The 26,437-nt window shown below is 33.7% G+C and overlaps 1 protein-coding gene across 4 annotated transcripts in view; it reads right to left on the reverse strand.

The window, feature by feature from the left end:
- Positions 1-16,359: 16,359 nt before the first annotated feature.
- The window catches only part of LOC115213579 (methylcytosine dioxygenase tet3-A-like), an 85,201-nt gene continuing 75,123 nt past the window's right edge, over positions 16,360-26,437 (reverse strand). For all 4 annotated transcript variants that reach the window (XM_029782584.2, XM_036507717.1, XM_036507721.1 and 1 more), the window contains exons 8-11: positions 24,829-24,973; positions 22,697-22,786; positions 21,580-21,732; positions 16,360-20,662 (exon numbers count right to left, since the gene is read on the reverse strand). In XM_029782584.2, the coding sequence (XP_029638444.1) occupies positions 18,680-20,662; positions 21,580-21,732; positions 22,697-22,786; positions 24,829-24,973 (2,371 nt within the window). In that variant the 3' untranslated portion in view covers positions 16,360-18,679. The remainder of the gene's footprint in view (positions 20,663-21,579; positions 21,733-22,696; positions 22,787-24,828; positions 24,974-26,437) is intronic.

A 26,437-nucleotide genomic window follows, 5' to 3' on the forward strand; every position in this document is an offset into this window, starting at 1 on the left:
GGGGGTCTTTACCCTTTCATGACTGTGTGAGTAAGAAATTCACTTTATAAGAATCATCATCATCATCATTTAACGTCCGCTTTCCATGCTAGCATGGGTTGGACGATTTGACAGAGGACTGGCGAACCAGATGGCTGCACCAGGCTCCAATCTGATCTGGCAGAGTTTCTACAGATGGATGCCCTTCATAACACCAACCACTCCGAGAGTGTAGTGGCTGCTTTTACATGCCACTGGCATGAGAGCCAGTCAGGCAGTACTAGCAACGGCCACACTCAAATGATGTTTTTTATGTGCCACCTGCACAGGAGCCAGTCCAGCGGCACTGGCAACGACCTTGCTGGAATGTTTTTTTACAAATGCCAGTAAGGCGACGCTGGTAACAATCACGCTCAAATGGTGCTTTTCACATGCCACCAGCACAGAAGCCAGTCCGCTGCTTTGGCAACAATTTATCCCCAGGCCAACCAATGTTCTTTGAATGAATTTAGTAAATGGAAACTGTGCACAATCATGTTGTATAAACATGTGTGTGTGTGTGTGTGTGTGTGTGTGAGACTTTATCACCACTCAACAACTGGTGTTGGTTTTTTTTATGTCTTCATTACTTAGTGGTTCAGCAAAAAAATGCAGGATAAGTACTGGACCTAAAATAAGTTTTGGAGTCAGTTGACCACAGTGAAAGAGTATAAAGGCCTAAAATAATAGCAGTGGTTATTGCTGATTAAATCAGCTAGTATTTATTTTAACAACCTCAGAATTATGGAAGGCAAACCTGACCTTAGAGTAATTTGAACTATGAATACACAACTAAATACCGTCACTCACCTGACCCAGCCAATCCACTCTCATCATCAACAAGTAGACTTGTTTCTTAGAAATTTTCCCTGTTACTCTTGACCAGTGGATTCCAGCCAGGGTACTACGACACACATATGTTCATCCATCAGAGTGTCAAAGAATGTCTAGTAATCCTTAAGGATGACTGATGACTGGTGCAATGACTTTGTTTAAAAAGAAGAAGGGGTGTGCACCATCAACTTCACCCATTCATAGCTATCCTTAATCCAGGGGTAAGACCAGGTCAAGATGACTGCAGATGGAGGCAGATGCAGTGGATGACCTAAATGCCTAACTTGCCTCATCTTGTCCTCTGTACTCTACAAAGCATTTCTGCAACCAGATTTCCATTAAATGAGTCATGAATATTTCTTCTGCTGAGTCTGCTAGAGTCAGTCTTCACATGCATAGGTAGGCAAGCCCTAATATGCAAATTAACCCTTAGCTAGGACCCTGACAGGTGCTACTACTCCAGGTCAGAGTAGACCTGGGAACAATGGTAGCTAAGAGGTGATTCCACATCTTCAAAACCCTGGAACTTTCAAACCAAGGTCCCACAAGTCCCACAACCAAATGCAGTTTAAAGTCATACCCAAGACACAGTGGGGTTAAAAATAGTAAAGGGTGTCGCAAATTTTAAAATTTAAATAACAATTGACAATTTTTGATGTCCACATTCCAAACATGGTAAAGTTTAGAAAGAGTAAGAAAATACACTTAGGGTACAATTGATTTTCACTGAAGCTTATAATTTTCTGTCAGAGTAAAACATAGAGAAATAAGGTGACGAGATGCCAGAGACATTAGTCACCATTACAGGAGATACTATTACAGTGAATATTTTATTAAAACTAATTAAAAATAACATCACTCACTTGATGGTCTTTTATCTAGTTTCTCTAATGAATGAATGCATGCATATATGTATGTATGTGATTTGTAAAATGTTAAGATCAACTAATCATGAAATACTCTTCTTCTGATCTAAAAGAGAAATATTAGTATTTAATATGCAGCTTTGACAATATTGTATATGTGGGGTTTCCACTGAGAAATAAACAGTTTGTGAAGCTTATTACGCATAGTGAATTTCAGAGTTGTATTTGTATGTCTCACTGTCTATATTTAAGTTCAAAATGCAATAAATATCATTCATAATTTTGTTATACACAAACCTGAATAATTAAGGTGAAAAAATAGTTTACAATATTTTTCCTAAATTTTATAACTTTAAAATTTTCCTTGTGGAGTACAATATGAAGTTAAAAAATATTGAGATCATCATCATCATCATCGTTTAACGTCCGTTTCCGTGGTAGCACGGGTTCACTGAATAAAAACAGAAAAAAACCCAAATAACTGCTAATAGTGTTCCAAAGTCTCCATCACAAAGGTGACAGAGAAAGAATTTATTTACTCTGCACATAAAGAGAGTGAGATTTGATATGAATAGAAAAACACGACCAAATAACAATTGTGGAACAAGAAAAATACTTAGAAGCAAGAAAAGGAAAGCTCATTAGTGTAATAAGAGAACATGAAGGAAATCAAGCAAAAAAAAAAAAATTCTCTCTCTTTATATGGAATTAATGAACAGCAAACAGGAAACTAACTACACTGAAGAATCAACATAAAAGGCTACTAAAAACAACAGATAGAATATAAATTGAATTCCTAAATATACAGAAGAAAAATTGGAGAGAAAAACCCTCCATGGTCAATGTACTTCAAGAGTCACCAAAAAAAAATTAATAAATAACCTGAGTGTAATGCCTACAATAAAAGTTATGGGATAAAAACAGAAAAATAAGGTCTAAATTCAGCTGTAGAAGACTAATACCTAGTCACAAGCAATTATAAAAATAGTGAAAAATGATACCAAAAACAAGACTATGGGACAATGAGATAGTTGACCACATGATCTCTGGTTGCTCATCCTTACCAAGTCTTGCCACTTTCCTCCACCTTTCATAAAACACACACAAGACCCCACCATCCTCTTCTTTACTCTCACCTTTGCACTTCAAGTGACATTTGAATAAGTTGATGAGAGTTTAACTAAAGAGGAAAATGCTTGTCTTCAAACCTCTCAGACAAGTTCACTACACATCTTTCACCGTAGCCACCAAACAGAGAAACACTACTCATCCTTTCCTGTCAAAGGAAAGTAGCAAACTGATTTTCACTTCAGACTCAGCTGGTAGATGGATTCATCCCATATACCCAAGCAGCTGATTGGTATAAGCCAACAAAAGGTAAAACATAGACAGTGATTGTGTTCAGAATGGCTTCATTTTCTCTTGTGCAGGTTTGGTTGTTGGCACTTCTGTGGCTGTAGAGCTTGTCTCCATGTAGCAACTCCATGCCAAGAACTTTTGGAAGCTATCTATAGTCTCTGACTTGAAAGTCCTCCAAAGAACATAGCTCAAATTTTTTTCAGTAATGCCCGGAATTGTTCCCAGGATATCATCACTCTTAGTCTCCACTAACTCTTCATGAAATATATGAACTGTTTTCCTACCAATGGTACCAGCCAGCTGATAGTGTATCATATGCATCTGGATGTCAAATGTCCACCTCTAGTCTACATTTGACCTATGATCACAGCTCAGTCAATAGATGACCTATGAGAAGACAAATCACATGAAAGGTACTCACACCAGTTCAGTTAGGTTTTTGTCAGTGTCATCAGTGGTTGAACTATTTCTGCAAATATATTTGCCTCAGTTCATGCCGACGCATTATCAGCAGCAGCATCCCAAGACTGTCACACATTGTAGGCAGCAGATGGATTTCCTGATAAATGAAATTGTCTCTTTTATAGGAAATGAAAATGAAAACAATCCAGTCTCATTGTACGTTTCTTGGAACAAAATACAAAGGTTAGGTGATTGTACACCCCTAAGGTATTGTAAGCATTAGACATTCCTGCCTGACTTTCCAAGGACATCTCTCAACCTATTTCTGAATAACACTGACCACCTCTTCTCGGTTTCTTATTTCTTTGCTGTCCACAAGGGGCTAAACATAGAGGGGACAAACAAGGACAGACAAACGGATTAAGTTGATTACATCGACCCCAGTGCGTAACTGGTACTTAGTTTATCGACCCCGAAAGGATGAAAGGCAAAGTCAACCTTGGCGGAATTTGAACACAGAATGTAACGGCAGACGAAATATGGCTATGCATTTCACCCGGCGTGCTAATGTTTCTGCCAGCTCACCGCCTTTTCGGTTTCTATTTGCTGAAAGATCTGCTTCAGACCAGACCTGAGTACATTAACCAGGCCTGTAGTCCAGTGATTGTAATTACCTCTGGCTAGCAAGGATTTGCCTCTCCAGGTACTTTGTTACAAGCTCATTGACTTGTCCTAACTATGTGCTCCTGTACACTCTCGATATAGTATGATGTCAAACACCTTTATATTCAGAATGTCTGACACCACGATAGTGGCTTCTTTTGTGTATGTAGACATGAAAAACTAAGTATTCAATGATAAATGGTATTGAGAACTGATTGCTTAGTTTGACCACCAAACAGATGCTGCTTGGATGCGTTTAGCTTCTAGCAACTGGATCCCTGTCTATTGTTCTAATTCATTTGCACAAGTTATAAATTTGTGGTCTAGGTAACCAACTAGCCAAAACTATATACTGTTTCTAACTTGACTGTACAAGTTCATAACTTGTGGTCTGTGTATCCAACTAGCCAAGACTATAGCCAACTTACACTAAACCTAACCTGATGAAAACTCTATTTAAATGCAACCTGGAAGACTTGTGATTTCTCCAAGTCTATGATAGTACATTTGGAAAAGCAAGGTAAAAACTGTCCAACAGTTGGAAGTGCCTAACAATGTTTGTGAGGCCTTTTCACTTTTCTCTTCTTTTTGGTACTCCATTACAATCACTGCATGCAACTGAAATGCCATTCCAATCAAGTACTAACATTAATGTGCAAGACATTTCTAGATGTCTAAAGAAAGCAGTCCTTCTTTCTCCAGTTGAGACATAAAAAAACCATTAGTCTGGTTGCACCACAATTGTTACTCACATCCAAAGGCACTGATTCACTATGTGGGTCTAGGAAGACTATGTATTCCTCTAGGTCTAGGCCTTTTTGGAACAACATTGCCATGTCACTTGAACTGAGCCAACTGAAAGTGGCATGTACCATGTAGTCACACAGAAGAGAGGAGAACGATTTTGTTTAGTAAACCCTGGTCTTGTTAATGGCTATCATTTCCAGACATATCAACCAGAAGTCAATTGAGCTGGTGTCCCTGCTTTTGCTCTGATTCTAGGTTGTATACATTTATATTGTCTATTTTTTGTAGTGTAGCTATTTAAGCAAGAGACCAAAGAGATGGTTACTTACTTTGGCCTTCTTTTTGAGGCCTTATTAAGTGACCTCCAGAATCCTAAAACATTCTGAAGGAAGCAATACATTGCTGATGTGGTCCTAACCAGAAGTCTCCTTTGTTAGGATTTTTGAGAGTTACTTTCTTGAGGCTCACACCTGAAGTCAGAACTTTGTTTTTGTTGGAACTTACATAATATTTTCAGAGAACTGTGTTTTGGAATCAGACCACTGGATTTGTCTGTCCAACCTATCTTCCTTTTTTTTTGTGGCCTTTCTGCAAGCCATTTGGATGTTTTTGTGTTATTTTTGGCCTGCTTCTCTTGGTCTTGGTTGTTGTAGCCTGGGTGTTGGTAGTAGTGATGGGAAGAGCTGCTCTACGTCTGGTTTCTCTCCTCTGGAGTAGAAAGCTTTGAGGTGATTCATTTGTAGTATAGGTAGCATTTTGGGTTTCTTCTTTCCATTACCATTTAGACTCTTCAAACTGAAAGTTATTTGAGATGCTAGTCAGGTCCTCAGGTGTGGTCAACACTTGAAACCACAGCAACATGCCTGTTTTCTTCTGTTGGGGAGTATCTCTGAGTCCTTTTACTTCTCCATGCTCCTCCACCATTTTCCCCATTCTAGCTTGGTTCGTCTCCATCCTTACCTTTTCCCCAAAGCAGAACTCAAAGAGTCAATTAAAGCCTGACTCAGAAAGAACTATGCATCCTCAGTCTTTTCAATCAAGCTCACCATACAAACTTTTCCTCCATATAACTATCAGACAGAGGAAAACTGTCAGCCCTTTTGACTCAAAGCAAAATGGACCATTGATGACTCAATTTTTGAAAATCTGCCTTTTCAAATATTGTAGGATAATAACAAAATCTTTGGAGTGAGCAAGTAGTAGTGATCATGATTCTGGCCTCCTCCTTGTTGCAGTTGGCAGCAAATAGCTCATGTTGCTTAACTTTTATAATGTATCCTATTGTGCACCACACTTCCTGTAGGAATTTTCCACTTGTGCTGGGCTTTTGCTCTTTCCTGTTTATACACCTGTAAATAATTGCTTTTTTCCGGATGCTGTTTTCTTCTTCAGCTGCAGGCTTCTTGACTGCAGAATAAGTTGTTCTCTTCACACAACCTTTTACACTAGAGACAGTAGACAGAGTCAAAGAAAGTTGGTTTGGGTTGATCTTCACAAGTGACGTGGTAAATAACTGAATTTGTCCTACATATAGAAATCAGCAATCCTCAGATACTGAATGAGTGTGAATAAAATGCTTTCAGCACCCTTCATGCATCTTTAACAGGTTCAGCTAATGGCACTTCTGCATTTACAGAGTTCGCCTTGAACCAGCAAATCCAAGTAGAAAGATCTAGAAACAGAGACAACCAGAATGTGGTGACCTAGACTAGAAATAATCCCTATAATAATTGGTGCAGTGGGAGTTATTAAAGACATGCATCAAACAAAAACACGGCCAAAACTGCAAGACTTACAAATATGCACAGCAGACAGAAAATAGTACAAGGCATGCATATATATTACACAGAGCACTGTTAATTTAAAACAAAATACACATGGACTAAAATATTATACAATGAAAGACTACTGAGAAAAAATAATAGAGCAAAAAAAAAAACAAGAAAAACGATTTAGAGAAGAAATTATTCTCAAATTTTTAATTCATTAATGGTTGATTCATTATATGCTTGTTAAAAAAAATGTCATCGCTAATGACAGTTCATGGAACTGTTACAAATTCCGAAGCTCTTGGCCTGTGACCAGGGATTTTTTTTTTCTAAAAACCAACAGTAATATCACAAACACAAAATACTCAATTATAGCTGATGATTATTCAATAACCATCTTTGCCTTAGATCAAAGACATTGTCACAACAGAAGAAAATATAGCAAAATATACAATATAATTATGCAAAGTAAGTTACCCAATAAATGAAATACTTACTCTGGATATACAGAGTAGAAATATCCCATTAATTAAGTAACTTTATTCATTTATTTATTGTTAATTGTTTGGTTTTATTACTATTATCATTGTTGTGTTGGTTTTACATTTTTTCCTCTACAAAAAAGAGATCAAACAATATTTTGTTTATGATTACATTCTTTACAAAATATAAATAAAATTAAAATGTAAATAAATTAACAATCGATATTATAGTTGCTATTTTTCGTTAAAGTTCAAATGTGAAAATTTGTAGAGTTTACACAAACAATTAAAATATATATTTCGTGTTAGAAAAGGAACAAAACAAAATATTAAAAAGGAAAAGAAAAAAAGGGACTATCACAAAAGATTAAACCTTCTAGGTTTGAACCTCAGGCAGGAGGTTGCAGAAAACCTGCTACTTCCCACAGTTAGTAACTAAGACTAGATCTAGATATGTTAAATTTATCTTAGACCTGGAAAATATATTTCATTGTAATAAACAATTTCACAAATCATTAAAACAAAAACAGAAAAAAAACCTATGTAGGATATATTTTCAAATTAAAAACATTCTGAGAAAAATGGCCACATTTGGAGGGGAAAGGGAGAAAGCAATATAATTTCAAAAATATTTTAATGCATGTTAAATGAGAGAAAAACTGATCTAAGCGTAAAAACATCATGCAAAGTCAGACAGACTTTTTTGTTACCATATACATATTTTTGTGCATTACATGTGTATAATGTCAGTGTTTGTGCGACTCTTTTGTTATTCATGTTTGTGTAATAATATATATTGCAATAATATATATTTCTGCTTGTGTAATAATGTTGTTAACTCTGCTTGTATAATTATGTTATAGTCCCCTGTTTAACTGTGTAAAAGCTATAAAGCTGTCAATGAGTGCAGTGTATAACTTTGCTACAAATCATAATTCTATATAACAAATAGGGCTTTCCAATTTCTTCTGTCTAAATATCAACAATAACAATGAATAAAAAAAAAAAAAGGCCTAGGAGAGTTTTTAAACTTGAAAGGAAAATAAAATGAGAAAACAGGGAGAGCATGTTATGCTTGTCCCTGCTCCTCTCTCTCGCTTTCTCTTGAATACACACAAATAGTTAATACAAAGAGATTTTGTGCCTTAACAAGAAAATAAACACTTTGGTACAGAAGAAATGCAAAATTCAGCCCCAATTCATAAATAACATTTCATTGACTCTCATTTATCAAGTTTCTGTTACGCAGAAATATATACATATAAGTGGAAATGGATGTGCTAAGTGTGCAAAAAATTACTGTACTGTTTGTGGCTCTTAATAGAACTTAACTGCACAACCCAGTTAAGTTCTATGCCACCATTATAGAACTATTATTACATTATATGAAGAGCACATCTAGTATGGCAGAAAAACATCAAGCATGAATTTTCTATTTCTTTTATTTCATGCATTCCTGTGATGGATAATCAATGATGGTAAATTATAAATGTGATTTATAAAGTGTGTTCAATCTTATTGAATGCACTTTGGAAACAACATTTATAATTTGTCATCACCAATTACCAATGTAATAGATGTGAAATAAAAGAAATGACAAATTCATGCTTTAGGTTTTTCTATTATAATATGGTGTATATATGTGTGTATGTAACATGTATTTATGTGAAATAAAATATAGTGAATAAATAAAACAATTACCTAATACTTGAAATGAGGGGTGTGTACATGTGTGTGTGGGGGCATGGGCTTGTGTAATTAATTGTGTGTGTGTGTGTGTGTGTATATATATAAATATATATATGCGTGCGTGTATGTAAAAAATAAACAAAGTCAAGGCGAGGGGCATCGAAATATAGTTATGCCCAATATAAAAGCCATTTAGAAGACATTTGGGATAATCGAGGGGAAAAAATTTGTTAATTAATATCTAATAATGTGACGTTTCCTTTTTTTAAAGACATAAATTATTGGTATATTAATATCAGTTATCAATTAACTTACTAAAATCAATAGAAAAGCAATTTTTAACATTACGTTACCTTTCCTCCTGAATACCTGCCAAGAGCAAAGCTTGTATAAAAAGTTATTACTACTTAAACCGTTGTGAGTATAAGGAATAATATAAAAAAAAGAGCTAATATCCAAGGTAGATAACTCACAAAAAAGAGCTGATTTAACTCCCTTTAATCACACATTTGAACACTATGGTTAATGTTTGTTTTCTGCGTGTTTATTGGACCAACCATTGTAGTCTCTGGTACAAAATTCGAGTAATATTTGTTTTACTAAATTTGATTAATAATTGTTTATGTGATGCTTTGTTGAAAGAATAATAGGTAAATTACCGAAACATCAGCAGAGATCACTCTCTTACTATCAGGTGCTAAAGGAACAACATCGCGATGAATTCTTCAATGTACATGGTCGGGGAGAGGGATTAAGGTTCTTGAAGTTCTATGATGCAAAATGACTTAAACGTTTGTAGAACAAACTCTCAGGAGATAGCCCATCAACCTGATTGCTAACACTTAAATGAAGGCATAAATCAGATGCACCAAGGAAATAAGATAGACAGACGGTCATAAAGAGCAAGTCTTTTACTGATGAAGAATTACCACTCAATATGGGACAGTGATTTATGGTATCAGAGTAAAACAGATCCAGAGACACAAAACAATTTGGAGAAGGAAAATATCGAAACAATACATTCATAGAAGTACATGGTGGTGCATACGTCAAGAAGATACAAACCTATAACATAATAAAAATAATCAGATTTTCTCAAAGAAAACTTTTTGCAAACCACAGACCAGATCTGGTTCCAGCTAGATGGAAGATGATATGGTAGTGGATTGGTATGGTAGGACCATAAAAACCACAAGATAGACTTGGAAGAAAAGGAGAGGAAGGACCAATATGATGTAGGTAGCGAATGATATTAGTTGTTAGGTAAACTTAGCAAAAGAAGCAGAAAGTAAGAGGTTTCCCAGTGTTCTATGATTTAAAGAATAGAAGTATGAGATGTTCCAGACAACAAAGTAATGTCAGTGTGTATTAGGATACCATATTGTGTGTCTGGTGGTCACTAAGAATTGATGAATGGCTTGGGAAACCCATGTAAAAAGATACTATTTGCAAAGTTAGAGTTAGTAATAAGTTCAACAAGGAATTTAGCATTCAGATGGGTGACCATCAGAGCTTGGTTCTCAACCCTATCTTGTTTATTATTGTTCCCAAGACAATAACAGACAAGTTAAAGACAGGCAATACATAAGGAACTTCTGTATGCCAATGACTGAGTTCTCATAGCTGAATCTGTCAAAGGATTAGAGAAGAAATTCCAAATATGGAAACAAAGCCTAGAATCAAGAAATCTTAAAATAAACTCAGAAAAAACAAAAGTCATAGTTGGCTGGAAGTGTCCATACTCAATATATAGAAAAAGATTAGGTAAGATACCGTATAATCTACCCATTTAAACTATGAGTGGACAAGAGATGCTGTAGGGTCTGTAGGATAACAGACAGGGCATCCAGCCATAAAACATTGTCCCAGTAAAACCACACAACTCATGCCAGCATGGAAAAGTAGACTTGCATTTATGATGATTATAATAAAATATGAGCAGAGAGTGTAAAAAAAATGAATGAAGGCTGCCAAAAAGGGAAAAAAATGAGGTGAATACACTCCATTGAATGTGTAATGTTAGTGTATATGAAAGATGAAGCACAAATAAGCTTAGAACAAAAAAAAAATAAGAAAAAAAACATGGTACAAGAAGAATTAGATTTAGTGTACCAGACAGAAAACTGATTCAGGGAGGACATGATACACTTGCATAAAGAAGTGTCAAGTGAAATGAACCTGTGGAAAAGGAAGACCAAGGAAGACACATGAAGTAGTAGTGAAGGTCAATCTTAGGAGACTGAACCTCATAAATGAGATGACGAAAGTGGAGAGATACTATGTTGGAGAAGACCCATACAATCTATTAAGCATGCAAAATGAGATGAAAAATGATGATGATGATGATGTTGGCATACCTATTGAGATTATTTCAACAGATTTTTTATTGTGTTTACACTTATAATTTATGGTAAAAGAATTTTTTTTTAATAATTTTGGTAATCAAAGGGGCATTACTTCATATGAAACGAAAATTAGATGAATTTTAACATTTTAGCCTTTCCTAAAATTGAAGTTTTGAAATTATCAAACAGTTTGATTATGTTAAAAAATTCATGAATGATATAGTATTTCATTATATTTGAATTTATAATCTCAGTACCTATGACTAGGAAACCAATTTTATTTAAATCAAAAAGTAATTTTTAATTTCAAGGAAGATTATAAAAACTATAGTTCTTTATCCTTAAATTATATCAGAAATATGATTTTATACTAATTATCCAGTTATTGCCATTCAATCAGTAAGAATTTTTTTTAATTAATTGCATATATAAAATAAAAAGGTAAATACAAATTAGAAATAGAATCAAGGATGGGAAGTGTTGATAAAATTTTACAAATAAAAACTTTGATTACAATAACATATTTTTATAATTTTCTTTGTTATAAAGCGTTTGCTTTTCCTTAGGTGGAGTTGTTCACCACTGTACAATCACTGACTTCATTCTCCTATTTTCTCACTACAATATTGGTAATCTTCACACAATTTACTCAGGTCATTTAAGGAATATATTTATATTCAGCCCTATTTTATAACCTATAAATTCAACAATTCAATAAAATCTGTTTTGATGTCAAAATGCATAAGATTAAAAACTCCTGTTTCAGAATGTGGAGACAAAGTGATTCATTTGATACAATTATTGTGGAGTGTAGGTTTCAATTAAGATTTTACTTTTCTTCTCTCGCACATATGTCCTTTATGCTTGTCTTTACAAGTGTACATAGTTTGAATATATTTAATTTTGGATTAATGTTTAAAGAAATTTAATTGAGGAACTTAAAGGTCACATATATATTCTTTAAATGATCCAAGCAAATTAGATGAAAGTTCCCACTCTTTAGAATTAGAAAATAATCAAACTTTGTAAAAACATCATACATTCAATTTGATGATAATAAAAAGTAAGAAGTGTGTTTTTCATAATATAAATTAGTTTCTTATGAAATCAACATGATTACTGAATGTTAAGTTTTAACGACATAAGCATAATTTGTAAAAGCCAAAATTAAATTGAGCATTTGGGTTTTGATGATGATATAAATATAAAAGCGTACAAAAACGATGAATGCTTCATATAAAACTAACTGCATAATAGGAAATAAAATTAAAACACCCATACAAAATGAAGTATAAAAAAAATTTTAAATTGCATCAAGTTAAAAGTAAACTTTTTCCTGTAAGGAAACAAAAGCTTGATTACTAAATTAAGAGAACAATAGCTGTAATTATTATGTAAAAGAGATCTAATTGCAACTTTTAGTTTAGCTAAGCTTAAGATATTGTCAATTGCAAATGAAACTTCTTGAAAATTTAGACAGTCCAAGAAACTAGTTCTAAGATTTTGTAATTTTCTTTTTAAGGATATCACTTTCAATCTGGTAAAAATCTAAGTGTGTGTGCATGTGTGAAAGAAAAAAAAAACATTTAGGAGAAACTAAGAATGGAAATGACATGGGTCACACCTGAAAGACATGTGTAAGTGTGAAGAGGGAATGGATGAATATATTCCTTTTGATAAAAAAATGTTAATATTTTGATGACTATCACCTAGTGACTGGCAGTGACATGGGTAAAATTTTACAAAAATCATTTATGATAAATCAATGTGCAAGGGAGGAAGCTATATTTGTTACTAAATTCAAACTGAGTAAAATAAAATGTTATGAGATAAAATTTCAATTTAGCAATTTAAGTTATTGAATGAAATTAATATATACTGAAAAGAAATAATTCATGATTTTTTTTTTTAAATGCTCATTAGAAAATAGAAGAGACGTATCATTTAGGTTTAATGGGAGGTTATTAAAAAACTAAGGAAATCATTTGTGAAAAAGCTACCCATCTAAATCCCTTGTAAATTATATTCAAAGAATTCTGGATCACAAACTAAAGGAAATGTTGAATGAAGATCTACAAACAGCAATATATTGAAGAGAAAATGGTAAAAATTAGCAAAACAGTAAAGTAGATAAAGTTTGGGAGCTTTCAAAATTCTTTCTAATTGTGAAATAAAATAAACAAAAAAAAGAGGGGTGGGAATATGTTTTAAATTAATTGCAAACCAAATTCAATAACAAGACATCAAAAACGTATAATTCTAGTAGTATAATTCTATCTTGACACCCCACTTACACTTTAAACTAAATGGACCTTAAGGCATTACTAACAGAATTGAAAGAAAAAATTAAAATCATAATTATTGAAACCAGTTCCTTTGGTGTTATTTTGCTACTTTTATGAAAATATCCAAAACAATTTTTTTTTTAATTTAAGAAGGTATTTTTGTTTTGTTTTGCTTAGTTGGAAGTATCTCTTTCTTCAGATATTTCACGCTTTCTTTTAAAACAGATTCTGAGAACCTGTTTTAAAAGCAAAAGCTGAATTCAGTTTGTTTCATCATTCTAAACCTTGAACAAATTGAACTATAATTGGCATAGGAGTGGCTGTGTGGTAAGTATCTTGCTTACGAACCACATGGTTCTGGGTTCAGTCCCACTGTGTAGCACCATGGCCAAGTGTCTTCTATTATAGCCTCAGGCTGACCAAAGCCTTGTGAGTGGATTTGGTAGACAGAAACTGAAAGAAGCCTGTCGTATATATATATATGTGTGTGTGTATGTATATATTTGTGTGTCTGTATTTGACCCCCAACATCGCTTGACAACCGACATCCCTGTAACTTAGCGGTTCGGCAAAAGAGACCGATAGAATAAGTACTAGGCTTACAAAGAATAAATCCTGGGGTCGATTTGCTCAACTAAAGGCGGTGCTCCAGCATGGCCACAGTCAAATGACTGAAACAAGTAAAAGAGTATAAAACAAAATCACAAAACAAATTAAAAAAAAAATAATCTTCATCAAATATATCATATATGTAACAGGGAAACCATTATCCAGACATGAATAGTCAAGTTATAGAAGTTGTTGGGTTACCTGCTAGCAATCATGATGAATTGGAAGACACAAATTAATAGAGAGAATCTATGGAAAGTAAACTCTAGAAACATTTCTGGTCGTTGCTAGTTCAATCCTACTCTTTTCCTGAATCAAATTTTCAGAAATAGAACAGAATGTAATCCAAATGGACGGATGACATTTTTTAAAGTCTCATATATTTAAAGAAGTATGAAAAGAATGCGTCAATTTCATTAATGAAGTTTTGTAAAACTATGAAAACAAATACATTTATTTACTCTTCTAACTTTCCTGTGCTAAGTTCATTTCATTTCTTCTTTTTTAAAAAACTATTCCAAGTGCAAAATAAACAATGAGATAAATGGAGAAAAAGTTTACAATCTTTTTCAATTAAAAAAACAAAAAGATTATATTCTCCAACAATAAAAAAAAACATGAATAAACTTAAATGTATAATTTTAAATTTGCTGTAATAAGATACTATAAAATGAATATATATGTTTGTATGAGTGTATGTATTCACATGTATATAGTACTATATTTTTTTCCCATTTGCAAATTGATTTTCTATATTAAAAGTATCAAAAATGTAACTATAAATCTGTATCTATGAAATGAAAATGTGAATAAAGAACAAATATGGAAGAATGCATGGATGTTAAATATGTAAAAAATAATATAAATCAATGTTTAAATATGTAAAGATTCAGCACCTGTTAATGAGTTTGAAGTCAGCAGCAGAATGTATCCATAATTTTGTAAATGAAACAAACTATCAAAAATGTCTTTCCACTCTTAAATAAAGTAATTAAAGGATGTAGAATGGTGTAACATTAGTCATAGACATTGGTGAAATAGCAAATGGAACGCTTTTTTCAAGCCTGATATCCAATGATTAAGATTGCAGATTTCCATAGTAGATTATTAATCATTGATGCTATAATTATTTGGAGGAGAGTGCTAATAACATATGTACTGCAATATACTGGTTTTGATTTGATTACTATTACTCTGTTCCTTGAAAAATAACCCAGTAGTGTAGTCAAAAGAAATTATCATAGGAAGTTTTCAGAAAACTGAATCTGTAGTCCCTTTATGATTGTGTCTGGAACCGTAATAATGTGCTTGGGATAAACATGAACATTGTAAATTTTCCACTTCTAGTCCAAGATTCTTTAAATTAGAGAATTCATACCAAGACTACTACTGCCTGACCTTCATAACATGTCCTAGAAAATATCTGACCAATTGGAACATATGCTCTATGGCTTCTTATGGAAGGGACAGGTTCTACTGGTCAGGAGGTTTGTTTGTTGTTAACATCTGATCCAAAGGAGATTAAGGATACTGTGGTCACTAATATGCAACCATGTGCGGAGGTTGACACAGCTACAGAGATTCCTGGACAATGACAACAGTAAACAAGTGTGGCCACCATCCATGTAGCATCTTTCTGTACTTGTCTCTTTGATGGTGTTGCAGTCCTGGGTCAAATGCAGACCAAAATTGAACATTTGGCAACTGAATGGTTGCCAGGTGCTCACTGCATTCTATCAGCTAGACAATCTGGTCAATGGAAAACCAACTCCCAAATTCTATAGGAGAGTGGTGTGAGTGACAATGACCTGGGAGTGATTCTAAGTGTCATCAAAGGCAGTCTTAGCAGTCTCTTCTTTCCGGAGGACCTTCAGGTAGGGGGTTTCTGAACAATTTCCAAAGAGTGGCTTTGCTTCATCATCATCATCGTTTTCCATGCTGGCATAGGTTGGACGATTTGACGGAGGACTGGCGAACCAGATAGTTGCACCAGGCTCCAATCTGATCTGGCAGAGTTTCTACAGCTGGATGCCATTCCTAACGCCAACCACTCTGAGAGTGTAGTGGGTGCTTTTACATGCCACCAGCATGAGGGCCAGTCAGACGGTACTGGCAACGACCTTGCTCGAATATTTTTTCACGTGCCACCAGCACAAGTGCCAGTAAGGTGATGCTGGTAATAATCATGCTCAAATAGTGCTTTTATGTGACACCGGCATGGAAGCCAGTCAGCTGCACTGGCAACAATCATGCTTGGATAGTGCTCTTAGCGCTCCGCTAGCACAGATGCCAGTCATCGAATTTGATTTCGATTTTGATTTCACTTGCCTCAACAGGTCTTCGCAAGCAGAATTTAGTGTCCAATGAAGGAAAGGTATGCATAAGTGGGCTGGTTACACCCCTGGCATAGGCCACGAGTTATTGTCCCACTTGGCTTGCCGGATCTTCTCATATTTCTAAAGGTCTTGGTCACTAGTCACTGCCTCAGTGAGGCCTAATGTTTGAAGGTCATGTTAATGATAATACAGGAATGATCACATTGGAGCCCAAGACACATTCACAATGATAAAATTGCCTGGCACACACCCATTCAGCACCCGTACACTACTTATTCATGGGTTTATGTCAAACAGTTGTTATTGCATTCAGGACAGATCCGGCTATCAACTCAGTCTATCATGAAATCAATCCATGTCTTCCTTTGATAAGGAAGAGTGAGTAGTCTTCTTCTGCCTGGTGGTTATGGCTAAGAAAATTGTGTGGTAGATGCAGCTGAAAGCTCTAAGGAAAGCTTTTCCTCTCAGGCCAAGCCCTCATCAGTTTTTTCTACATACCATTTGAAGAAGATGGTGAGAGTAGAGAGAGAGAGATGCTACCCTCCAATAAATTTTATAAAAATTGGTGAGTGGTGAAACTGACTTGAATAAAAGGGCCTACATTAATTATGTGGATATCGGCCAATAGCAAGAACTAGGAGAAGGCACTTGCCTTTTGTATGTCAAAGTAATCCAGGTTATATGAAGGATGTCCTTAATAACTCTATGTGGTTACCCCCAACTATTTTTGGAATTCCTTTTTGTTATTTTGATGTTCCACAATGCTATTGCGAATTACTGTTATCTAGTTGTTATTACTATAAGTAGTAGTTGTAAAATATTATTTTGTTGCTTTCACCCTTTTACTCAATGTAAATACCCTGCTTAAATTATATTTGGTATTCTGCTTTTGTTCTGTCTCCAGCATCCTGGGCCCATATAGTAAGCAAAAGAAATTATTGTTGTTGTTGCTATTTATATTCCTTACATTTTGAAGAAAAAAAATGTCAACAGGAAGCAGCAGATAACTACATTTTTCCTGAAGTTACAAATATAAATGAAAATATAATGTTGCATTATACACTCTTCTCCTACAGCACACACAAACACACATATAAATACATATGACAATAAAAATAAAAGAAATCTAAATTATAACTTCTTTACAATATTAAATAGGAGTTTAGTATTGTTCATTGATGTTGGTTTGATTTAATTTATGTATGTCTCCACAAAGTGTAAAAATATAAGAGGAAACAACAGCAAAAAGAATTTGAAATTTGTCAATATGAGTTGTATATTTTTGTAAAAAATGTTTTTGCTTTGTTCTACCAAATCAAAGAAAAGCATATTCATATGATATTTTTATCCAATTAAAAAAAATTTTTTTTCACTTTTTTCATGATATAGGTGTAGCCTTAAAACTTTAAGCAAAGTTAACTCTTGGCTGATGTTAGAAATTATTAAAATGAAACATCAATTTTAAAATAATAAAACTCTCAAGATTTAAAATATTTTTAAAATAATTCTTATTAAATGCTAAATTTTGTATGTTAATGTACCAAAGTGTAATGCAATAAAAATTCAATATAAACTCGTAATTTATGGCAAAGTAATGTTGTGCTATGTCTAAAAGCATACAGGGAACCAGTACAGACCAATGAAACACTAGTGGCTTACAGTAATTAATGATATACTAGGACCCAGTAATACTAATGAAATCTATGGATGAAAGACATGCTATGCAATCACTAATTAACTAATGACACTTCAGCTGCTGAAGTGTATGGTTCACTACAATGAAAACTGAAGCATCAAAGATCTCCTCAGAAATGAGAAAAATTGCAATTTTCAATGAAAGACAATTTACACATCTTTCAATAATTTTTGTAAAAATCAATTTCAAAACTTTTGTTATAAATATTTCATAAATAAAAAAATGAAGATTTTAAAAATAATGATCAAAACTGATGAAAGAGTCTTCCGAGTTAAATGAATAATATCAATTCCATTCACTGACAAATTAAGTCTAAAAATTAAATTAACCATAAATCCAAGCAACAAAAGTGAAAAAAATTAATACTAATAAAACAGAAAGTTAAATGAAAACAGCAATGAATAGAATATTACTTGTGTTGGGCGAATTGAAGTGAAGTGATAGAATTCCAGTAAAAAAGAATGAGAAAATAATTTCTTCATATAAAAGAATGAAGAAATTACTTAAAGGTTAATGAGATGTAAATTATTTGTCTATAATGCATTTCATTAGTTAATAAAAACAACAAAATTAGAAAAATCATTGACAGATCCATTTTTGATAAGGACCCGTAACAGTAGGTTGAGGATCTATAGATTGAGTGATCACGGTGTCTGTTGTTCGAGTTACAGTATGTCTAATCGCTGTCTCCCACATATACTTGTACTGAGCAGGGCTCTTTACCTCTGTTGTCTCTTCCTTTTTACGCCTCTTCTTACTTCCAGGTTTCAACTCCTCACTTGGAAGGGGAATGTTTTTATTTGTCTCTTCTTTCATCTTTTGTAGTCGTTTCTGACGCTGTAATTCAAGCTTACGTTCGTTCTCATACCAGCCATGGTAACGTAAATTCATACTTTTGTGTTGATAAAATACTAGACTAATTCGTGTTGGTGAAAATCTGTTAGGATTCAGAAGAGCAGTTGTTGCATGCAACTCTCGCTTAGCAACTTCAAATAACACAGAACCATGTGTTAATGCAATAGCAACACCTCCAATATCTGGATCTCTGAAGCTTTGTTCATTGAACTCAAGCTCAGAGCTAATTAGTTCGGCACTGTTGCCATTCAAACGAGAGTCTTCCATTGATCCATCAGCTTGTAAAAATGGCGTACTTAATGGCGGTGTTGAAGTAAGGTTTTTAGAATTTGAAGGAGAATAAGATGAAACACTAGTTTGGCATAAATTACTATTGACTTTATCAAAAATATCTTTCCTATCAAAATTAGAACTAAGAGATGATAGTCTGGAATGTTGGTCTTTTGATAAATCTAATGGTATATTAGCATTTGAACATGAATTTCTAGATAGATGGTTAGAAAAATTTACAGCATTCTGATTGGCAGCACCCATAACAGCAGCTGGTAATTCTGTATTTGGAGCTGGCTTTCTTGGAGTTGATATATTCACACCAGCTTGTGACTGGGGTGAAACTGTTCGTGATTTTTCTACAGCAGTCTGGCTCCGAATCATAACTGCTTCAGATAACAAGTGTAGAGGAGACTCAAAGTCATCTGATGTTAAACTAGATGCAGAGAAGGGACGCTTACTGTCTTTAACATTAGAGTTAACAAAAGGGACATTACATACTGATCCTGTTGGCAATAAGACATCAGTTGACATTTTCTTTAGACCCTCATAGGTTTTAGGGAGATCAATGTTTCTAAACTGCTGATGCAATGAAGGATCTATCAGACCATCTTTGCCAATAGCTGCTGATTGGCCAGTCAGCATTTTTATAGCTTCAGAATCACCATCCTTCAGAAAATTTGCTGGAGGGAATGTACCATGAGAATATAAATATTTACAAAACTGATTGTACGTGTTTTCATTATTTGACTGTGCATTTGTTGGGGGCTTTAAAGGAGCAACATTATTCACTGACTGATCATTTGAATTTTTGTTACTCTCTTCTACCGAGCCAACTTTAAACGATGATGATGATGATGATTGTGATGATGGTAAAGGTGCTAGTGGTGTTGATGATGAAGAAGATAATGATGTATTTAATGATGATAAGGATGATGGTGATGACAATGATGCTTGAGGTGGTGCTGTTGATGACAATGCTGATGCTGCAGATGATGATGATGATGATGATATATTATTTACTGTGCTGTTCTGTAATAAGTTAATTTTATCAACGATGTTCTTATATCCAGAGATATTTGCCATGGCATTCTGAGGAAGATTAGAACAAAGGTTAGATTTAGCATTAGTAGCAGCTTGAGACATAAGATTTGCATTCTTTGAATTCAAAAAAGTTGCTTTTCTGGGTGAACTCATGCGAGAATTGACTCTTTTGTTAGAAGGACTATCCTTCTTATTCTTCCCTTTACGTTTAGGTGTTACTGGAGTAGCGCGAACATGTGCAATCTTGGGATAGTTTGCGAGAATCTCAACGCATCCTTTCTTCAATTTTTCTTCAAACTTTTTATCTTTGAGATCCAAAATATAAAGGGGTAAAACATGTAGTTGCTCTTCAACTGGTTTTTCTAGAGGTCCATGTTTTGTCAAAGTTACAACCTATTAAATATAATTGAAGTAAATCATTACTGATGATATATATATATATAAAGAAAGAAAGGAGTGACTATATATTTTATAGAATCTAACTTATTGTCAATTTTGAAATAGATATATTACAAAAGACTCAATTTGCCTCTTATGTTTTTCATTATATTTTTAACTATAGATGAAAAACAAAATAAGATTTCAAAACAGATATTTTATTTTAAATCAAAATGAAATATATTTCTTTTAAAAGGAATATTTCTGGGTATGTTATTTAAATGTCTTTGCTTATTGCCTATTTTAGCCCCAATTGGTTCCACTTTAAGAGAAATCTTCCATTTTGGCATTGATAGTCAATTATTGGGTGTAGTTAAAAACTGTTGCATATCAAAATTGAATATTATACAAAATAGGGGGAGAATCCACAAAAAAACAAAAGACAAAGACAGGTGGTGCAGACAACAAACAGATGTATTAGTTTAACACTTGGGAAGTGAAGAAGTCTTTAAGGCTTCGAGCCTACGCTCTTCCACAGAAAGAAACAAGGAGATAAAATAGCGATCTATTATATAAAATAGTTATTTTAGTTTAACAAAATATATTTTCTTATATATTTTACATATCTTTTACATGACAACTTCAAACTTTTAATATGATTACCATTTTTAGACAGTAAGCTTCATCTTTAGTTATAATTTCTTTTTAACACTTACAACATAATGTTTCTCTTAGTTCAAACTCTGATTATCATCAGATGTAATACTTGTCATAATACCTGTCAGAATTCAAACAAGGAATCTTTATTTCTAAACTATGGATAATAATGCTGTTATCCACTTGGCCACTAATGCATGTAAATATTAAAGAATTTCTTATCTCTAAAGGATTCCCAGACATTTAAACATTTTGAAGATGGTGATGATATTTACCACAGTGCATCCATTGTTCATATTGTGCAAATCTTTATGTGAATGGGCACAAAAGTCCACACAGGCAGTCACACCAGAAAATGGCCGTGAAGGTTTTGAATTTTCATCCCGGTAACCAAGGCGACATTCATAACCACTGTCTTCAAAAAATACCTGTTTTAATGAAAAGATAAAGGAAGTTATAATAAATCTCTGGGTGAAGTATATATATCACAATAAAGGAAGTTGTTTTGTCATTAAATAATTAAACCCTACATATTGTTTGTATCATTTAAAAAGATTTTTAAGAGTAATTTTTAAAAACAAATTTATTCATAACTCATTTTCCTAAAATTCTGAGACCACCTTCGGTCACGACACTGACCATGGGATTGCACCTAGAAAGCTACCCTCCCAGGCACAAGTCCGGGCAAGACTGTCTTGTGGAAAGCCAGCAGTTGTCCATGCATACCGGCCTCCCCTCTCCACGCCACCAGTGTTATCCAAGGGAAAGGCAAGGGCCGATACAGCTTGGCACCTGTGACGTCGCAACTCATTTCTACAGCTGAGTGAACTGGAGCAACGTGAAATAAAGTGTCTTGCTCAAGAACACAACACGCAGCCCAGTCCGGGATTCAAGCTCACAACTTCACGATCGTAAGCTCAATGCTCTAACCACTGAACCATGCACCTTCACATGTGAAGGCGCACATAATTTTCCTAAAATATATAATGATTAATCTCAAACCTTTACACATATAAAAGTATAGAAAATTAATCAAATTGAGTAATTCAGCTCATATCAATAGCCATTGCAAAATTTGATATTTTTTTACTTCTTATAATATACTGCTTTTGAATATATCTTCAAAAGGAATCATTCAAAGCTATTGTATCATGGTGAGATAACAATTACAATCAAAATGCCACATTATTATCGCACATATCATGTCCAATCACATTGTGATTAAAATGCTTGCAAATACTCAATTTGATTTAATTAATTACTCCATCCTAGAGTGGAGGTGATATATTTTAGTTAGTGAGCATAACTGTACATATTAGTACAAAGCAAAGATTTATAATAAACTTTAACTAGAGCTGAATGATTATAAAAAAATTGTAGATGATTCTTTACCTGGTTGTTGTAGGATTCAGGTGCCACTGATTTATATAATGGAGCAAGTCTTGTTGCTAAACTCTGGAATTTATTTTCTGCAACTTCATCCTAAAATGAATAGACAACAATATACCACAAGTTTATGTTTGTAAATAGAGAGAGAATTATAGTCAATTGTTTGAATCTGGTACATTATTGTATCTTATTGGTACTTAATTGATTGACTAAGAAGCATGTAAAGTAAAGTTGATCTGGGGAATATTTGATCTAACAATGATGAAACAACAGATATAATAAAGCATCTAACTGGCTCTTTACTATCTGTGCCAAATATCTTCATAACAACAATTTTTTACATCAGCACAAGTCCATAGTTTGTATGGTAGAAAAACAGTAAACTGAATGAATCCACAATATCTAATGGGTATATGTTTTATCAGCATCACAATGACAAAAGTTAGAAGTGACTCTGTCAGGATTTGAACTCAAAACATAAAGGCACAAAACAGATTACTGTAGATTTAGTATTCTGCCACTATGTAATTGCATTTCCTTTATTAAAATTTTGATACTAATCTGTCTGAGACCATCTTTGATCCTATGATACAAACTATATGTTATAAAGTGATCTAAATTAAACCCTTCCATCCACATTTCAAGGTAATTTATGTTCCAAACATCAACTTAATAATGACAAAGAAATTTTGCAAAATCCTTCATTATTTTCAAATTAATTGAAATAAAGCTAGTATATTTCAACAGAAATACAATGATAAAATGGTTAAGACAAATGATAATTTCTAACTTCAAGGTAAGTAGTGTTGGTGTTTTGGTACTGATGAACAGAACTCATTTGTGAAAACAACATTGAGTAATGTCTCATTTCATAGCAGAGAAAGAGCACTGATATGGTATATGGATAAATTTTATGCGAAAAGTGGAGAAGGATTGGAACTGAGAAGGAAAAAAAGAACTGTTTGGTCTCTATGGAGAGAGAAAGAGGGGTATCTTTCAATATGTATTGTGGTGGAATGCTCTGCTGGGAAGCCTGAGTTTCAAATAGTTACAATTAGGTGAAACACGAAAGCAGGAAATTTTGAGTCTCAAACCAGACATGGTTAATGACTATTGATATGAAACCCCAAAATCTGGGTTTCATTGCAATTTTCAAAAGCAAAAGATGACTGTTGGATGTCTGATGAAAGGAAAGAACCTTTGTTGGTGATTTCTGTATTGTACTGCATAAGGTGATTATTTCCAACACGTTAAATATATTGAGCATAAGAGAGGTTTATTAATAACTCCTAAGGTCAGAAATACTAAAGTTCTTAAGGATAGGACATGTTTCCATCATATCTCAGTGTATGTATCAAGAGAGAGAGAGGGGGGGATGAATAATTAACATTTCGTTAGACCATATACTTTATGTTTGCCCTTCATACTGCTAAGGTCTCAAGCAAGAAATAGAAGTAGTATTTATTTTTTAGATTGGCAAGCCAAGCAGATGCATCATGTTTCAACTTGGAACATAATACAGTAGTTGTAATAAGATTTCGAATGACGGTGCAGCCAATGAGTCAACAATCTATGGCCCACAGCCTTCTTTCATCTTGCCCTCTGACTGTAAAAATAAGACAGTGCAAACAAAATCTTTTGTTTTCCTTATCTATCTTTGATTAGAAAATAATAACATTCATTATTAATTATGTAGTGGTTTCAAATGAACCATAGTTTTATATTAATACAAAGAAAAATTAAATTATTTCACTATGTTAAAAAAAATCAAAGTTTCTCCAGGTGCAATATTTAAGCATTAAATGTTTTCACTTTCTTAAATGGACAGAACAACAGAGACTAACAGTGTCTTCCATTCTGTAAGTGGTATCAAAAGGTTCCCAGACTAGTTCTGTAGTGTACCAACAGATGGCAGCACACAGTTGTGTGCACAAGGAAAGCTAGTAGTGACCTTCATGAGGCAGTGTGATGAATGACATTGCTGTGTTTATTTCGCAAGTTGTGAAATTTGTGTTTTTGTGATCACATGTATGCTGTAGTCTGCGATTTTATCATGGACATAAACTATCTTATAGTATCTTCAAACCTTGTATCTAAAAAAAAAAGTAGTTCATAATTGATCCAAATGAACTTACCAATACTGTATCTTTCAGTCTAAACTTTTTAGCATCCTTACTTCGAGCAAATTTACATCCATTGAAATACATACTCCAAGAGCACCCGAAAGAAAAAGAAGCACCTCTTTTTTTTATATCCATACCTTGACAAGCACAGGTTTTTCTGAAGTAAAAGAAAAATGCAATAAGTAAATAGGACTACATAAATATGCTTTCATATTTAGATAAAACTATATTAGCAGTTGTAAGGTTAAGCGGTCAGCTTCACAACCAGTCAAGAGTTCAATCCAATTATGCAATACTTTAAGCAAATGTCTTTTGCTATTGTCTTAGGATGACCAATACCTTGTGAGTGGAACTTGATAGTTAGAAAGTGTGAGGTTGCTCCAGTTTTAACACTTGATCTCAGATCAAGTTACTTGCCAGACAAGTACAACTACAATATATGCATGTGTAATATCATAGCCAAATGGTCTATAGTTGACGCACGGTTCAATTCCTGTAGGTGATTCTGTTCCCTTTTTTCTATGTAAAGGGTTTTATCCCATACATTATGAGCCATTATTGCATATGAGCAATGTGTGTGTACATACACACAATCACATCTTATATTTACAAAGTTTCTCATATGCATTAATAGCTCATAATCTTTGGAGCAAAAACCTCTCACACAAAAAAGTGAACAAAAATTACATACCGGAATCAAACTACATGTTTACTGTTGACTAAATGGCCATGATATCACACAAAGTTGTATATGCACACATATGTGTGTATGTGTATATCTTTCATCAGTTTTGATCAGAAAAGGATATAAACTTGAGTGAGAAACAGAAAAACTGGTGACATTCCTTTGTTGCTCTCACCATGAGAAATATAGTGAACCAGTGGAAACTCATAACTAATGTTACTATTTTCCACTAATTGCAAAATAAATATATCAGCCGAAACAGGATTTTTTTATCATTTTAGGAAATGTGAATAGTTCTTAAATAGTATTCTATTGTGTCTGGGGAGAGTCATTTTCTTTTTGTGCCTTATAATTTAACACACTCACTGGTAAAATTTCCACTTATTTCTTATTCTTATTTTCCTAAAATTTTCATTGTGTCTTGCAACCTTTTCAATAATATAGTAGTTATATAGAAATTCAGCTTAATTAACTGAACAGATATTCCATAACTGATAGGATCTATTTTCATTGTTGTTTCCAACTCTGACTGAACAAACAAATTCAAAGGCATTCCAACTATGATCATCCAACCAATAAGAATATGTAGGACAAGATTCACCAATGTGTCACTTCCTTACTTAAGATAGTTGCTTATGGTTTAAGAAAATTGACTACTGTTTCTACCAAGTGAAGCAGTCATTTAGAACAGTGGTTCACAACCATATTTTTCATTTTTGGACCCCTACCCCTTTGATTTTTAATACATCAATGTATTATCAGTTCAGCTAAAGACACTGTTCTTTTTTTTAATGGTTATGTCTGCAGGGAGAGATAGTATATGTGGGTTACTTCATTTAACATGAGAATTGTGAGCTTTTATGTGTGTGCACACATATATATAACTAAATATGTGTGTGCATGTGCACATGTACATGTGTATATATTATATATATA

This window comes from Octopus sinensis, linkage group LG1 (genome assembly GCF_006345805.1).
Source record: "Octopus sinensis linkage group LG1, ASM634580v1, whole genome shotgun sequence".
Classification (NCBI taxonomy): domain Eukaryota; kingdom Metazoa; phylum Mollusca; class Cephalopoda; order Octopoda; family Octopodidae; genus Octopus; species Octopus sinensis.